This window comes from Formica exsecta, unplaced genomic scaffold, assembly GCF_003651465.1.
Source record: "Formica exsecta isolate Colony F162 unplaced genomic scaffold, ASM365146v1 scaffold211, whole genome shotgun sequence".
Lineage (NCBI taxonomy): Eukaryota > Metazoa > Arthropoda > Insecta > Hymenoptera > Formicidae > Formica > Formica exsecta.
The window spans coordinates 924510-939985 of NW_021849408.1; the positions used below are offsets into that span (position 1 = coordinate 924510).

Consider the following 15476-nt stretch of genomic DNA (forward strand, 5'->3'; position numbering starts at 1 on the left):
TATATATATATATAATATGCTAGACAGAGGAAAGTGCGATGAGATATTTCAGGAATTTAAATATACGTCAGAGATACAGACAGACGCCCTTTCATACTTTGAATAAGCGTGGCAGTGCATAATGTTATATCGCAGACACAATTCTTTCGGACGAATAAATAAGCGACGTCTTCACGAAAGCGGATATGGAAATGAATTGAGCTTGTTGCTAGTTGGAAGAGGTACCTGTCGAGACAAGGTACTCACTCAGACAGTCTTCATTAGTATTTATTAGAATCGCAAGAAGAGAGCCTATCGCGAGCGAGGTACATTAATAAACGGTCCGTCGTCTTTCATCGTCGCGCCGCAGTTGCATCCTCTTGACGTAATAATTATGAGACGGAAGTAGTGATGAATTGACAGAAACGAAAAACAAAGGCGATGTAGTTTCGTATCTTGTGATATAACGGATCATTCAATAGAGCGTCACATTTTAATTAGAGATCAACTGTGATTGTACTTAATAGAGAAACGAATTAATTAGTCGCGTGTAATCTGAGCCGCGATGGAAGATGTTGATTAAAATAGCCATACGCGCTTGCAATTAATCTTTTTAAAAATCAATTTTAATATATACAAACTTAAGAAGAAAAAATTCACTTCGGTAAAAGGTTCATCTTGCTCGCGCGATTTTATATCAAAAAATTATGTTTGGGTGATAAAAATGCTATCGCGAAAAACAGATAATAACATATAATGACAGATGACAGATAAAAACGTATAATATCTATATCTATAATATATCTTTTTTCTCGGCTAAACTGCACGTCGCGTCGCTTCCATCATTTGCATTTCTATTTCGTCAAAAAGCGTAATTGTACAACATCTCTTTCAGGATGCGAATAACAATGTGACAGCGTCGCAAATAGACGAGGAAAACCGTTTCGTAACAAACACCATTAGATCGCTTGACATTTACATTTTTTAAATCGAAACCATCTCTCTCTCGCACTCCTGCGCGGATGAATTTCCATTTCTCCCCGTTACGAAATTGTTTGCTGCACCTGCGTCCTTTTATCGTCATCCACCGCCCTCGTATTCCGCGCCCCCGTCCTTACCATCCCCTTTTATCATATCCCTTTTTATTTCGTCGCCGACGCGATATAAAGAAATGTCTAAAATACCTGGAATAAACTTGCGCCGAGACACTTTTCGCCGAGACCGAGAAAAACAAGACTGTTTATATCCCCGTCTTGCACACGTTTGGCGAACGCTCCTCCGAGGTCTTTGGCCTCCTCGTGACCCCCCTGTCTCCGTATATAACGGTCGTTCAAGAGATTCGATCGAGCGCGAGGTCTATTGAGCCAATAATAATCGATGACGGACGGGAGAGATGCAGCCAGCTGCTTTGAGAGCGTTAGCCTTTGCCTCTTCGTTCTTTGAGAAGGAACCTGCTAGGTCTCGTAATTATTTTCAAATAAACGGACGGTAGACGACGACGCCGTTAGGTTTAGTCAGGTTCCTTCCAGCCTCGCGTTCTCACTATGTTCTTTCGCTTCCTTCTTCCTCCGCACAAAGCATATACAACGCGTTCCGCATCCGGGAAATTTAATCTACGAATCCTTTGTGCAATTTAGCGTGGATAACAAACGCTAACAGAAATGTAAATTAATTTATATATATATAAAATAATTTCATAGATTAACTTAGAAATTAAAATCGTCTCCATTAATTGCGCACTCGAGCCTATTCTAATATTTAATTATGAATCCTAGCCCAAAAGGATGGAGACGATAAGCAGATAACAAGAAATATGAAGAAAATTTACTAAAGTTGTTCCCTACATATGACCCACTTTTGTTCGTGGCACCCGAACAAACGCGAAGATAGGATAAGACGCGAAACTTTTAATTGCGCCAGACGACTTACGTCAAACATCGCTCTTTCATCAAGCCTTGCAAAGCAGCAGTTTCAAACTTACAGAAATTTGTACACGGATTTTCTTCAACTTTCCTGGAAAAGATCAAAATTTCCTTCGGTTTTTAAACAAGTCTGTTATAGAGCGATTTTGTCAAGAAAATTTTTTTTTTTCAGAACACACGGATTATTTGCAGTCGAGAATGATTTTGATAGCTTATAGTAGATCAAATTAATTGGCGTTTATGAATTAAAAAGCTCAAAAGTTCAAAAGTTCACTAAAAATTTGGTTAAACTTGATTAACAATGGAATATTTTTGGTCAAAGAGCTAATCAATTTTTATTCGCGAAAGCTGATTGTTTTGGCTAATTGCGATTTATTAAAGAAGTTTTATTATACTTTAGTAAAGAATTATTTCAACTTGCTAATTGCTTTTTTTATACCTGCTTTCCGAAAATTAAGTAAATATTAATAACTTACAAAATTTCGAATATCAAGAGTTTGAAATAAAATATATTGATTTATTCTCAAAATTATATAGTTAGAATTTCTTAAGCAATTAAAAAATTGGATTTTTCTAAGAGAAGAAAATCTTGATTATTCTTTTTTTTCTAATCTAGACTGCCGAATTATATCAAACTAATTTTATTTATTATTTTTGCATCGACAGATTTAAATATCTATTTGTAAAAAACTATTATATACAACTATGCACTCTTATTATAGTTGTATCATAGTATTTAGCCATGTCGCTCTGTCCTCAGGTACCGGAGCCTTTAATCGAGCAATGCTTATGAACGTCGGCTATGTGGAGGCTCTGAAAGAAAGAACCTTCGATTGTTTCATCTTTCATGATGTTGACCTACTTCCGGAGGATGATAGAAATTTGTACACTTGTCCCGAGCAGCCCAGACACATGTCGGTCGCGGTGGACAAATTCAAGTACAGGTGAAAGCACAATTTTCTCTCGCATCTTTCCGCCTATTTTATATAAATAAAGATATAAAATATAATTAATTATATATAGATTTTAAATAGATACAATAAAATCAAAGTTTAAATAAATAAAGTAAATCTAATTTTTCAAATATATATGATTCAGATCTATGATATAACACACACAGTTTCAGTATTTGGCACGAGATAAATTTTTTTTTTTTTCGAGAAAACCTGTTTTTAATATTTTCAAGTGTTCGTTCCTCAGATTACCTTACGCCGATCTTTTTGGTGGCGTATCCGCAATGTCGCGCGAACACTTCCAACTGGTGAACGGCTTCAGCAACGTCTTCTGGGGTTGGGGTGGCGAGGATGACGATATGGCGAATCGCATCAAGGCCCACGGCTTGCATATCTCGCGTTATCCGGCGAACGTCGCGCGCTACAAGATGCTCACGCACAAGAAGGAGAAGGCCAATCCGAAGAGGTGAGTCGAAAAGAAGTCACCATTTTTTATCAATTATCAAAGAGATATAATTAGCTTTCTAATATCATTGTGATAAATACTTATTATTTGACGGCAGGTATGAGTTCCTGAAAACAGGCAAAAAGAGGTTTTCCACTGACGGGCTAGCCAACCTGCAGTACGAACTGAGCGATAAGCGGAAGCCAAGATTGTACACGTGGCTCCTGGTGAGACTGACGCCACCGCAGCCCAGCTGATGGCTACCCTGGCTCGGCTGAACGCTCCTACGCGCCAAGTTTACCCCTAGTAGCAAGGTCAATACGATCGTTACGAGAGCACGTCTCTGGAGTTTGCTATTCATCGATGGAACAAGATCAAGAACGAAAATCATTCGCGCAAAATATGTTTGCGAGAGAAGCGTGGCGTTCTTCTTGCGTGAAAATGCCAAATCATTGACGAAAAGACGAGGTTCCGAATGCACCGGTTATTTGTATCCTTAACTGATCTAACTGCAAACATTTATGGCACACTCGATGCATAATACAATTCGTTGAAAGTAAGAAGCTCGAGTAATGAATAATGAGAAAGATAAGAATAATGAGGAATGTTCTGTAAGATTTCATAATCCTTAATTAAAAGAGATGCCATATAGTGATATGACCTCTCTGTATTTAGAATTTCTAATTAATCCTACGCCATCCAGGTTTTATCGGAGATTGATCGCTTTCGATGTTTCTTTCCTTCGATCAAAAAGGCAAGAAAATTAATAAGCCGAAAAAATATGTCGTTTGCATACTGTATTATTAAGGAAGGACTCTGTAAAATTAAAAATTTCGAGAAGTTTGGCGCGCAGGAGACGCAGGAGAAAGATTAATGCGAAGCTAGAGCGCGTCAGTGTTAGGGGTTACGAAGAGGAAAAAGATGCTTTCATATGGGAGTTGTCGAGTATCTCGCCGTTGCATGAGGGCCTCGCCCTCAGTTTGTCCCTCTTCCCATGGGAGGAGGATGTTGTTACGTGATATATTTTTATTCCTCATATTTTTTTATCGCGACGATAGGTTAGAGAGCGAGTAGAGAGTAGCATACGAGCTGACGTGCCAAAGGAGAGAATGTGTGTGTATGATGTGCGAGAGAGAAAGAGAAAGAGATAGAAAATACGAGGAAGAAGCCGAGAGAATGAGGAGCTCCAGTATCCTTCTTAAAGTCAAGCAACGATATTATAGTATACACAAAGCAAACTATCGTCGCTCGAGGGAACTTTAGAGAGCTTCCGCTTTTACGGCTTATATATCCTATTCATCGTTAGGTGATCATCGTGCACGGTGTGTCGTCTCGTTAGCGAATAAAAAAAAGCAATCCGGACAATGAATTAAAAAATCGTACAATAGCTTGTTAATAATAATGAGTCAGCCAGTAATTTGTTTTGAATATTAATGCAATCCGAGAGTTAGCAAAGACGACCTTCCAACTCTTCCGCTAACGAGAAACTACCGTATGATTCTAAAGATAGAATGGATTAGAGTTTGTAATGAGAGAATATACAGGAGGGAGGATAATGTCGCGGATAAAATTTCTCGTAGGCTAATCACACGAGACGTAACGCGAGAGGTTTCGAATCACTTTTCAAGGTCGCGTGTCACTCGTTAAACCTTGATCCGAACGCGTTCTGAATTCGTAACTCGAGCTCTCAAGGCGAGATCGGAGCTTATTTTTTTACGAAACTGTAAATTATCGGTTAACTTCGTTGCGAGGGATTGATTTTTCGGTCAATATAATAAACGCGAGCATTTCACTGTGTGAAATGAAGAAATGGTACTTAATTGTTTGATGGTAAGCGAGGATACGCACACTTTGCTCGCGTATACTTACGACTAGATATGAAATAGAATTACCTGTTTGCCTCAAGGTAAGATATAAGAATTCTTCAATAAAAATCGTATTTTTCTTCCAAGACATAGATTGATCTTCAGACTTAATTGTAGCAATATCTCGAATAAGCAGTTTTTAACTAAAATCAGACAAATATTTAATTTTTATTTAACCAGTTATCAAGTTTCGTAGAAAACTAGAATCAGAAAAAAACAAAGAATCACTTGAAACAAGAATAAACTTAACAGAAGTAATTGAAAAACTTTAATGAATTCTTGGCTAATAAAAATATTTAATTAACCCCGATCAACAGTAACTGATGTTTGTACAGTTTGTCTCTAAAATTAACTTCTTCACACAATTAGACAATTATACGTTTCGAGAGAAATAACGTGAATATATACTTGCTGAATGCGTGTGATCGAAATCCACTTGAATATATGCGAGACGATAGCGAACGCATTCAAGACTTAGGATACACTAACATATCACGTCTTGTCATAGAGCGTAGTGAGACACCTGTGAAGCTTCACGGTCATGTATGGACAAGCATACTTAAGCATTAGGCGCAAGCGAGAGCACGGGCTGTGAATAATGCATCTTTCGACGGCTAAAAAGATCACGGCGAAAGAAACTTAGGAGATAGACTCGTGATGACGAGCGGTACAATTAACATTCTTTTCCTTTCGCGTTGTGCAACCAATCGCAATCGATCGATACTTATCCCCGTCAAAACTCTCGGCCCCAAAACTCATCCACCCAACTGCTTTTCAAAGCTATCCGACTTATTACTTCGCATTTAGCTTTGATAAACTGTGTTAAAATTTTCAACTGAACATTGATCTCAACATTTTGGCGATAGCAAAATAAACTATGTGTTCTCATACCTTTTTTTTTAGTCAATGTAAATGTAATGAAAAAATATTAACAAATGTGTCTTAATTAATTTAATTTATATGGCTTGCTTTTCTTTTCAAGCGAATGAATCGTAAATGCGAAGTGATAAGTTTTTCAGAATTACTGGAGACAGGATTCAATTGATGTTTGCGTTGTACGAAGTGGCACGTGCATGAAAATTCCGATTGAAAAAATATGAGATGCGGGAAATATTGAATATGCGTTAGATGCGTTCCTTTTAACACCGTTCCTGTGATTAAACATTCCGATGTTATCCGATATGTAAATATGTAATCAGTTTGTTTTGTTGTTTTTGCGTAATCTGACTTTATCCTCTCAGACATGAAATTAAAATCATTCAAGTTGTCACTTATTCTTCTGAAATTGAATATTTAAAATTGTTTCATATATAAAAGAGAGATCTTTTTGTTCAAAAATATTAAAACTATTTTGTATTCTTAAAAAGAGAATTCAATTAAGAGTTGTGAGAAAGAATAATTTTTAAAATTACATTAAATAAGAAAAAGAGAGGGAAAAATAAAGCTATATATACATAACAATGGTTGTTTTTTTTTAATTTGCCTATCCTATTTTAGTCTTGAAATTTACTGTTATTCAATATCAAGTTTAAATTCAATACAGAAATAGTATAAAAAAGAAAAACTTGATAAATATTGAATAAAAATACAGAATGCAAAATAATTTTGTGTTTCGATAAGAGACAAGTAACTTCGAATAAAAAGTCTGAGGAGGATAATTCAGAATAAGTCATAGCTAAGTAATTTTGTTGAGAGATTTTATAAGAATTATCTAAGAATATTCTTCGTTACGCGACTTAATAATTAATTTGTTACCGAATGGAAATGAAAGACAAGCGGAAGCGAACGTGCGAAGGAGAAACGATTCGAGATAATATTTCAGTGTAGCTTAAAGAAAACGTTGTATCATATAATATTACTATAATCGAATAATCAGGAATACCTAAGATAATTTAAGACAGAGAAAATAATTTAACGTGCTCCCGAAAAAGAAATATAAGTCACAATTTACAGGAAAATTAAATTTCATCGATATAATCAAAAAATAAAATATAACTATATAACATATATATTATATTTTATCCATTATACTAACAGAGTCTCAAATATATACTTTATTAAATTAAATTATTTAAACTATCGTAACTATATAAAAAATCAGAATATTATTTATTTCATTATATTATTTTTTTGACAATGAGTTATATTTTATTTCTCGAGCACGTTATGCATGACGTGTCGCGTAGAAACGGCCCGGTTGCGATACTCGAGTGTGTATAACAAAAAAAAAAAGATTTTTTATTTTTCGTGAATTGCAATTGAATTAAGTTCTTTTTCTTATATTTGAAGAATATACGACCGGATTAATTTACGTGACACACTCTATGTATTGTGAATACGCCTGGCAAATTTGGTACGTTTGATTGCCGTACGAGAGTTTCGCAGGATATGATCATCCTGTTCTCTTGCATTTTTACGACTTGAAATTCTTCCATTGAGAAGACGAGACTTTTATACGTATCACTGTACATCTTGCACACCCATTTTTTTGCGCACATATTTTAGAAGCATTATTTATCGAGAGAGGGATTATTCTTTTGCGATAATCGCGAGAGTTATGTAGTTTTATGCGATCAATTTATTATTACTGTATCGTTATTGTTACACTAGATTGATAAGAAATTGTTTAGAGCGTGGAGTGCAATTATTTTTTAATATTTGTCTTTATCGCGAAATTGCGGTTCTCGTACGGCATGTTCGATATTAAACACCAATTTCAGCAAAGACGAGATAGTGATTAGAGATATAAGTATTGCATATAAGGAGTAATCGTTAAGTATTTATATGAGAAGGTAAGCGACAGAATGTGTGAGAGAAAAAGAGGCGCATGTAATACGGGGTGTGTAATGTATTACATATATATATATATATACGCGATGCCGTCGCTAATTAAAAGCGTCAGGAAATCTTCAAAGCGCGGACACGAGGACTTTTCATATTACTAATCGTAGATTGGATTGTTGACGCAAGAAAATATTTTACGAATATTTCGAGAAAAAAATCTGTCATTACGAATTTTATAAAAGCGCATTTATGTAATATTATATAACTATATATATAGCAAGAAATTTGTGCAAATCTGTACATATATATCAACCGAATATTCCGAGATTTCTCCAAATATTTTTAGAGAATTCTTTGGAGGAATTTATAATATTCTTCAGAGACGTCTCAAAATATTTCAAAAATTCTCAGAATATTTTCTGATCATTCTTATAGTTATAATGTTAGGAAACGTTATATAAATCCCCGGAACATTCTTAAAATATTTTCGAAATACTATCCTTCTCTTTCGTTGGAAAAAAATATTTTCTCGAAATATGTTTATTTCGCGTCACTAGTCCGAAAGGGATAATTGAGATAGGTCCTTCGACTGAAGAGAAGGATCTATTGTTTAAAAGCAACCATTTTCGATTTTTATAAGTCAAAAGATTAAAGAGAAAAAATTATGATATATATGACGATATTCATATAAATTGGCTAAGGAAAAACCATCTAAAAAAGTAATGCGGATAAATGCATAAAGTATGGAGATTATCCTCGTGTACGTAATATTTGCTTCTTCTCGATTTACCGGAACATCTGGGAGGCTATCTCCCTTCTTACAAATTACATTCGTGATGTATTGGAACAATAAATTTCTGTTAAAGCATATTCCTTTTTTTCTATCTTTGGTACTGCGTGTCATCTTATCCTTACTCGAGAAACAAATCTATATACCCCAATGACTTCTGATCATGCTATTATCTTGTGACAATAATTATTAGCTTATGTCAATAAAACGAAACTTGCAAACGTAGTTTTTGTATAATTTCGCGAATGTAAACTAAAATTATCAATATTGATAGGGGTTTAGCCATCGCGCATGTGCGCATAAGGCGGAATGAATCGATATCTGAATTCATCTTAAGGATCGCAAAAAAGGTGATTATTTTTTTCTGTACCGGAATAAATTCTCACAAGACGCACATCGGATATGTATACGTATATTTGATTTGTGCTGCTTACGAACTACGAACATTTAGCGCAAAAAATGTATGTAACATTCCTGTGGTAAATACAAGTGCAATGATCGTGTGCTACTAATGCGCAGCATAGAATAATGGAATTATCGTTTCGAGATGATTATCAGCATACATTTGAACGGTCAAGTTTTCAGCTGATATATCATCTGATCTATACGGGATAAAATAATGCAAAGCCATTTTAATCCCTTCTTGATTATAAATGCCTACTTTGGCATCTCACAACTCTGATAATTAATTTTTAATTATAACGATAAAATTTCGAGATTTTAAGACAATTCTAATATTTTTTATAGATTTTTAAAGAAAAACAGTAATGCTTTTTCTAATAATATATTATCTAATATAACAATTCTTTTGTAAAAAAAAATATTTATATAGAGATAAAAAATATTTTACAATAAAATTCAATGTTTTATCTTAAAAATTAATAAAGATAACGAAAAATTTTGTACAAAAACTTTAATCTCTCTCTCTTTCTCTCTTTCTTTCTCTCGAAAAGAGATTAATATGACTTATTTAATTAAAAAAATGAGCGTTTTGACTATTTCATATCATCTTGTGATAAATTCCGTGAATCTATGAAAATCTTCCATCAGAATAACTATATTAGAATCGACGTAATTTTATCTAATAGTTTAAAAACGTCGTTCTTTGACGATATAACATCGACTAATGGACAGTAAGTTACCATATAATATGTACTATATCCGTTATATCTTTTTCTTTCGGAAACGAACACAGCCCTATGTCGACCATGCGGTAAAAAATATCAAATTATTGTTTCGAAAATATTATAACCGAATCGACAATAACATATTATCGCGAAATGAGGACTTGGATTGTCCGATGTCACGTAATCGCGATAATTACATACAGATATGATCTACAACCAGGAATACGATATATTTACGGTTTAACAATTGATAAATTAAATATCAATATAGTTAACGCTAAATTATGTTAACGTTCACCCCTCGATTATTAGCGGCATTATTACGCCCTACTTATGATACGCGCACATTTATTCATAACATAGTATATCAACACATTCACACTTAATATATCATATGCAAATATTGCGATAATTCGATAGCAATCGCTCTTTAATCCGTCGACGCTATTAATGAAATTGTATCATCATCGGTGCGCAAGAAAGCTTGTTCATCAAATTTGACCTCTTTAAATATGAAATAAAGTAACAGAAATGAACTTTACAAAATGAGCTAATCGCAAATTACGCCAACAATGCATTAAAAATAATGCGATTTTTTTATATCTGTTTAAATGGCTACGTTTACATCAAACTTTGTTTTTGCAAGAAACTTTAACAAGAACTTCAGCTAACAATAAGAAATAGTCCAGCTATTCAATCAAAGGTTCAATTATCAACGATTACGTAAAGGATTATCTCTATCCAGCATTCGTAATAGGGAATCGATCTACGAAACCTGGTGTTTTCTCGATTCTTCGCGTTTTGTGTATGATGTAGATAAAAGATTGGAGTTTTTTTCTAATAAAAATAACAAATAGGTATTAACCCTGGAATTCGCATTTTTACGTGATAAGAATTCATTAAAAAATCGTTTTAAAACAATTTATTCCTATACTATGTCGTAGATGTAAAATATTCAAAATACACGGGGTTAAAATGTGGCAGCGATATTTTCAAATTTGGACGGGATGCATTTTTAGCATTAAAGCTTCAAGTATACTCACATGAATTGTACTCTCAAGAATTAATTTCATATCCATATAATTGTGTAAGAAAAACAGAGAAATCGGATATAAATGAAGTATCAATAAAAATACCAAAAAATATAAAAATCAGTTAAATGACTATTTAATTTATTTATTATATTTTCATGATTTATTTTGTAGTAAATGTTATAAATTTTTTTAGAGATATTCATTATAATTATAGTTTTTATTAAAAAAATTTTAATTAATAGATAGATTATATTAACCTTTTTTAAAAAATTGAGAAGAATTTATCTGATTTTTGCATCGAGATTTTTAATCCTTCGGTTAACTTTGAAAATTAATCTTTAATATGCTGATCTCTCTTTGAAGTTTTATTTTCTCAAAACGCGAATTTAAGACTAATTTTAATTTAATTTCCAGAGTTAATACTATTAACAACAATAAAAAGCGCGTATGTCTCGACATTCTTATATTCTCTTTCACTGATGTTTGTGCGATATGTATGTGTAAAGTAATTGGCACAGATTTATATGTATATGTATATATACGCGTTATACAAAATCCATTGCAAATTGATCTCACCCCGATTATCGCAATCTTTTTCCGCTGCGGGTTGGTCCTCTTTAAAAATCAGCATCGCCGTTATTATATCGAATAGAAATCATCCGTGCAGCCATTCCTTCGTTCCCTCAGCTGATATAGAAACCTCACTTGGACCTAACATAGTCTCATTAAGATTACATCACACAAGATAGACATCACTGTGTCACGTCTCCGCTGTCTTTCTTCGGCATTCGCTAAAAATATGGATTATCGGCAAGAATCCTCGATTCTTCATGTCTAAATTCGCGATCGGAAGTTATTAGGACAGTTCGGCTGAAGGATCTTTAATGACTGCCGTTGGTCTTTTTGGCTTGGCCGTTGTTCGAAAGATGCTTCCAGAGGCCTGTGATCAACGGCACATCCCTGAAACTGTCGGCCGCCGGCTATCCTGCCTGCTACGAGCACATGAGATCGACCGATCTGGATTCACCCCAAGCGTTCTGCACCTTGAAACCAGCGCTCGGTCGAGGCACCACATGATGAGCCGGGGTAGACGCCGTTGTATTATGCCTAAGCGTGGTCATAGGAATACTGTTGTTGACCGCCGCGTTCTTCTTCTGGCTTTTTTTCGCGTCTGAGTCCTCCTCGAAACACACCTGTAACAAACAAACAATTCACGCTATTCAATAAATTTTTATCTGCTCAATTTTATTATTTCTCATTATCAATTATAAATGAAAAATAATAACGATTATTATATAATTATTGGAATATTATTAAAAGGTAGGTTAAAAGTTTTTTCAGATATAAAATTGTTTCTACAATTAGAGTTTTTTATCGATATAGAAAATATGGAAGAGTTAATGATAGATTTTTCTTTTGTAATTCACACAAGAATACATGTAATGTTGCAAGTATATTTCAAATATTTTAATCAGTTATAATGAATAAAATTATAGCATGTATGAATATAAAGTTTCCCGATTTATTTGATTTAGAAAACATCGAAGAAAATGTTTTGGCGCTTTCCCAAATAAAAGTATAAAATATGTGTGTGTATTTGAAATTTTTCCAAAATTCTCGAGGAATAAATACGAACGACTGCTATTCCGGATATTTTAATTAATCTCCAAAAGAGCAACCTCTTCTCGTATCTACTAATGCGATGTAAATTAATGGCGAAAAGCTTATAAATATAGCAACACGATGTAGAATATCGACTCGATGTTGCAACGGCAAAGAGATCAAAGGCCTCGGAATTATCGCTTTACGATCGGGCGCCTTTTAATGGGCGCCAGCAACGACAATGATGCATCAAAGAGAGAGAGAGAGAGAGAGAGAGAGAGAATCTCGCATTTTATCACTCACCCATGAATTTCCTGCTGGTTTAGGATCGTTCGACAGATCAATTAATAAATTCTTCTGGCTTTCATTACGCCGTTGTTGACCATTCTGCTTATTTTGTTCGTTGATCTTGCCGGTGGTGGTTTTTGTCTCGCTGGCGTTTTTTTTCTCATTGTTATCTGCAATCAAAGATACAAATCAAATAATTAGACAATATCGAACAGATGTATAACAGAAGGTATATTATTTCCGAATAAATTGATAATATTGCATAAAAAGATAGAATTGTGCAAATAAATATGTATATGAAAATACTATTTACTATAAAGTAACATAAAACACTTGAATATGTTAAATAAATCATTATTCACTCTCATCTTACAATTAAATGTTCGATTAGTGAAAATTACTCTATTGTTTGAAAATTTTTTATAATTTGAATGTTATTCATATGTTAAAATTTTTATTGGATAAATATGCTTTTCGAATTGAAAGAAGATTCAAAATTTATAACAATTTTGAATTATATGTAGAGAGATTCGATAAAAATATGGTTTATGAAATAGCGCGATAAAAAGATTTGAAAATGCAAATTAATTTTTTAGCGCACGGATTGATACAGATAAATATTTATTTTTGAAATGAAGCATCACCTACATAAACCTTTCTAAAGCTCTGCACCCCCAAATATTCGATACAATATTTAAAAGTGACATATTTCCATGCAATATCCATAAAATAAAATCCTTGGAAAACTAATCTAAAAATCAATACACTAGTTTTGCGATACAGCGAGAATTAAATTGATCGATTATGAAAATATCAGTTTCGTCTGGTATATCTATATTTTCGGCATAAACGTGCTATATCAATGTGAATTATATATCATATTAGCAATAAAACATTGATACAGCACCAATGAGAAATATTCAATAAAAGTAAAAAATAGTAAACTTTCAGGAGAGAATTATTTTGCAATAATTTTCTTTTCCCTATAGTATTTTGTTTATCACTTTGTATCAGAACAACAATCTGGTATTAAATAAACATAAAATTAGACGAATTAGAATTATATAATACTTTCCACTTTCTATACTTATTTGTTAAATGTAATAAAGTGTCATTAAAGGAAAGAGGATTAATACTGAAAATGTCCAAAAGTGGAATTACAATACTTTTCATTGTTGCAGAGTGTGTGTGCTACCCTCAATATTAACGCACAATTTCCTGGCTCTCTTGCTCGGTGCCAGGAAGCACCCCCGCAATATCCGTACTCTCGGCGGGTTAAGTGCAAAGCCCATATAGGCACTGCACTTCACGATCATCGTGGCAGCCACCTCTTTATATCCCCGCTCACACAAACCCGCTCCAGATTAAAGCAAGCAGCAACTTTTCCGAAGTGCAGAAAAACGAGAGTAGGCTCCATTTCTACTCATTGACGATGAATATATTTAATTTTTCCTCAAGTTCTAATCGCGCGTAACTTGCGTTTTAAAAAGCTTCCAAATTTACCTAAATTAATAATTGTATATAACTTATGTAGAAAATTTGTCCTCTTCGAAAATTCTTAATATTATTAAAATTTCTAATTATATAATTAACAAATCTTTTTTTTTAAAGATCTTAATTTTTCTTTAACACCTTTTATTAAATTAACAGAATCTTTTAATCGTATTTATTTCCCCTATTTTCTCAATTCTCCCTTAATTCTTTTTTATTTTCTTGCATTTTTACGAGAAGATTTTTATGTCGTCTTGAAAGATCATAACGATCGATTTTAGTGTAATACTACTAATATGAAAAGCTTCCTCACCAGTCTTATCGCCCGTCAAAGGAGGACTCTTATCTTGCGCGTGATGGATCCTGGGATCGGACTGCGACAACTGCCACGCCTGATAAGCAGTGTTGAAAGCCTGTGCCACAGTCAGTGTCACTGTCTGCGCCATTTTTCTCTTGGGGCAGAGAAACGCGTGACACTCCATCGTCTCGTTCAGATTCGTCGCGATGAACGCGAACACATGATCGTGCGTCGCATCCGCCGAGCAATACGAGATCCTGAAACAAATTGATAACGAGATCCGAATTATATTATACATTGCAAGAATTAATTTTTTCTATCAAAAATAACTTCTTTCTTATCTGTGTATCTTTTAAGGAGATTAAAAGATATCACCTTCCTCACAACGCAGCGTCCTCAACTATAGCGATAATCTCAGTTTTACGCAACTTTTTATGCATATCCTGCATTATGTAAATTTATATTTACCACTTGCGGCGGCAGCTTCTTCCGTTTATGTCGGACCGTAGAATGTTAGCTCCGTGTATAATAGCCGAAAATTTGCTGGAGGGCAGATCCGAAATTCCGTAAGGGAAGCGAGAATAATATAATATGTAAAGGAAACAATGTGTGTATGTGTGTGTATGTGTGTGTGTGTGTATGCGGGATGCATCGCGACACTTATAAAAGAACGGATGCAGTGATATAACTGACGTTTTAGGAAGGAACTCCAAAGGGGATGTACTGAGACACTTTCATCCCTTATCTTACGTAACGAGCTTAGTTTATTTTAATACATACATACATATATATATATANAACTGACGTTAACTCCAAAGGGGATGTACTGAGACACTTTCATCCCTTATCTTACGTAACGAGCTTAGTTTATTTTAATACATACATACAATACATACAT

The 15476-nt window shown here is 33.9% G+C and overlaps 2 protein-coding genes across 3 annotated transcripts in view; one reads left to right on the forward strand and one right to left on the reverse strand.

Moving 5' to 3' along the window:
* LOC115235192 (beta-1,4-N-acetylgalactosaminyltransferase bre-4-like) overlaps positions 1–6591 on the forward strand; it is a 27780-nt gene extending 21189 nt beyond the window's left edge. The window contains exons 4-6 of the mRNA XM_029806810.1: positions 2662–2845; positions 3102–3320; positions 3418–6591. Coding sequence (XP_029662670.1) covers positions 2662–2845; positions 3102–3320; positions 3418–3556 — 542 coding nt within the window. The 3' untranslated portion in view covers positions 3557–6591. The remainder of the gene's footprint in view (positions 1–2661; positions 2846–3101; positions 3321–3417) is intronic.
* A 1244-nt stretch (positions 6592–7835) lies between these two features.
* Positions 7836–15476, reverse strand: part of LOC115235193 (low density lipoprotein receptor adapter protein 1-like) — a 73201-nt gene continuing 65560 nt past the window's right edge. For both annotated transcript variants that reach the window (XM_029806812.1, XM_029806811.1), the window contains exons 4-6: positions 14594–14835; positions 12805–12959; positions 7836–12092 (exon numbers count right to left, since the gene is read on the reverse strand). In XM_029806812.1, coding sequence (XP_029662672.1) covers positions 11892–12092; positions 12805–12959; positions 14594–14835 — 598 coding nt within the window. In that variant the 3' untranslated portion in view covers positions 7836–11891. The remainder of the gene's footprint in view (positions 12093–12804; positions 12960–14593; positions 14836–15476) is intronic.